General features: G+C 37.7%; 1 protein-coding gene across 1 annotated transcript; it reads left to right on the forward strand.

Annotated features, from left to right (window-relative positions):
• Positions 1-964: 964 nt before the first annotated feature.
• On the forward strand, positions 965-1,277 carry LOC139311124 (complex III assembly factor LYRM7-like). Its single transcript, XM_070935476.1, is given in 2 exon segments — positions 965-1,207; positions 1,209-1,277. Coding segments are annotated over 2 exon segments (312 nt in total).
• Positions 1,278-1,774: the final 497 nt, after the last annotated feature.

Consider the following 1,774-nt stretch of genomic DNA (forward strand, 5'->3'; position numbering starts at 1 on the left):
CTAAAATAAGGGTAGGGAACTATGGCCCCTTTATGACCTGTGGACTTCAATTCCCAGAATTCCTGAGCCAGCAGTCTGGGAGTTGAAATCCATAGGTCATAAAAAGGCCATAGTTCCCAGCCCAATTTTGAGGTTTAATTCTGTTGATAAAGGGGGGAATTTATATAAGCATCTATTTGTCACAGAGTGATTCTAGATGGCTCACAGCAACCAATAAAAGCAACCACTAACACTCCTCCCCACAAACTCATATACCAAGGTCCCAGAACTATTCATACTGCTAATTCCTTGACTGCATCCTATGCTAGCCAAATGCTTGTGGGAATAGACAAAGGATATGTTATCATGAAATGATAATAGGAACAGCCCTGTATATTCTTTTCTGTGGTGAAATATCTCTGCAAGACTTACCAGTCAACAGAACAGGTTTTATTTAGTCTTCCTAACGGGTGGTATGATAGCTGCTAGAGCCCTCTTTAAATTCTCAAATAAGATGCCACCATAGTATGGAGGATACATAGGGGCAAAATTTGAAAATGGCATTTGGTTTGGATATGATGGATAAGATGGATATAGCCATTGTTCACTGCTTCCACTTTCACTACTGCTGGCCTGGAAGAGAAGGAGAAGAATGAGGAATACATGAGATTGAAAAAGGTATTTAATGTTGTAATTATACTGTAATGTTGCAATTATATTTTACTGTTGTAATGAAAGGGTATTTAATGTTGTAATTATAATTACTTTTTTTAAAAAAGCATTTTTGTGATAATTGTTTTTCATCAAATCAAAAGGTAATATCAGTAGTACTATTTATGGAACTGATTCCCCAAGCCAAATGAAGCCAGCCATCAGCAAAGATTGCAGCCCATCACAAGAGCAACCAAACAAGCATTTTGGTTGCCTTCAACCAGCCAAGTATCCAAAAGACCATATAAAAAAAATCTGGATCCCAGTCCCAGTGATGTGAAGGGCAGAGGTCTTGAAAGTTTTCAAGGTTTTACATAGGACAAGGCGAAATGTGTTCAAAGGTGACACCAGAAGCTTAGACGTTGCAAGACTTAAGATAAATGAAGAATTCAAAAATAATAAAAATGAGACTTCTCCTGAAAAAATAGCTGAGTTTATAAAATTAGCTTCAGATGTGGAAGTTATACGTAGAACATGTGTCCTACAAGGTGTTTTTGTGGATGCCAACAAAATAAAATCTTTTACCAAGAAAGGAGGTGCTGCAAGAAAATGCCCCATTCTGTGATACACCGAAGCAAAGCACATGAACAGAATAAAACTTTTGATTAATAACAATGCCATGTAATTTTTAAAAAAATAAAATCACTTTTCTATAATACTGGCCTAAATAAAATGTTCAACAAAAAAAATAAAATCTGGATCCTAATTTTCACTTGGGTTGGGAGATCATAGAGGTTGATCTTCCCAGCAGGCCGTCACCTTCCAAGCCTTCAAGAATATCATCCCCCGATTCACCTTTGGAATTTTTTTTTAACAAAAAATACTTTAATCTGTGCAGTATACCAGTGTTTCTCAGCATTGGCAACTGTAAAATGTTTGGACTTCAAGTTCCAGAATTCCTCAGCCAGCCATGCCATACATTTTACAGTTGCCAAGTTGAGAAACACTGCTCCAGGCTAATGAGAAGGAGAATCTAGTACAGAAGTGGGGTTCAGCAGGTTTTGAGCAGTTCTGGAGAACCGGTAGTGGAAATTTTGAGTAGTTCAGAGAACCGGTAGTAAAAATTCTGACAGGCCTCGCCCCG

The sequence above is a fragment of the Pituophis catenifer genome, unplaced genomic scaffold (assembly GCF_029215685.1).
Source record: "Pituophis catenifer annectens isolate HBS135680 unplaced genomic scaffold, rPitCat1.0.hap2 SCAF_2, whole genome shotgun sequence".
NCBI classification, from domain to species: Eukaryota; Metazoa; Chordata; class Lepidosauria; order Squamata; family Colubridae; genus Pituophis; species Pituophis catenifer.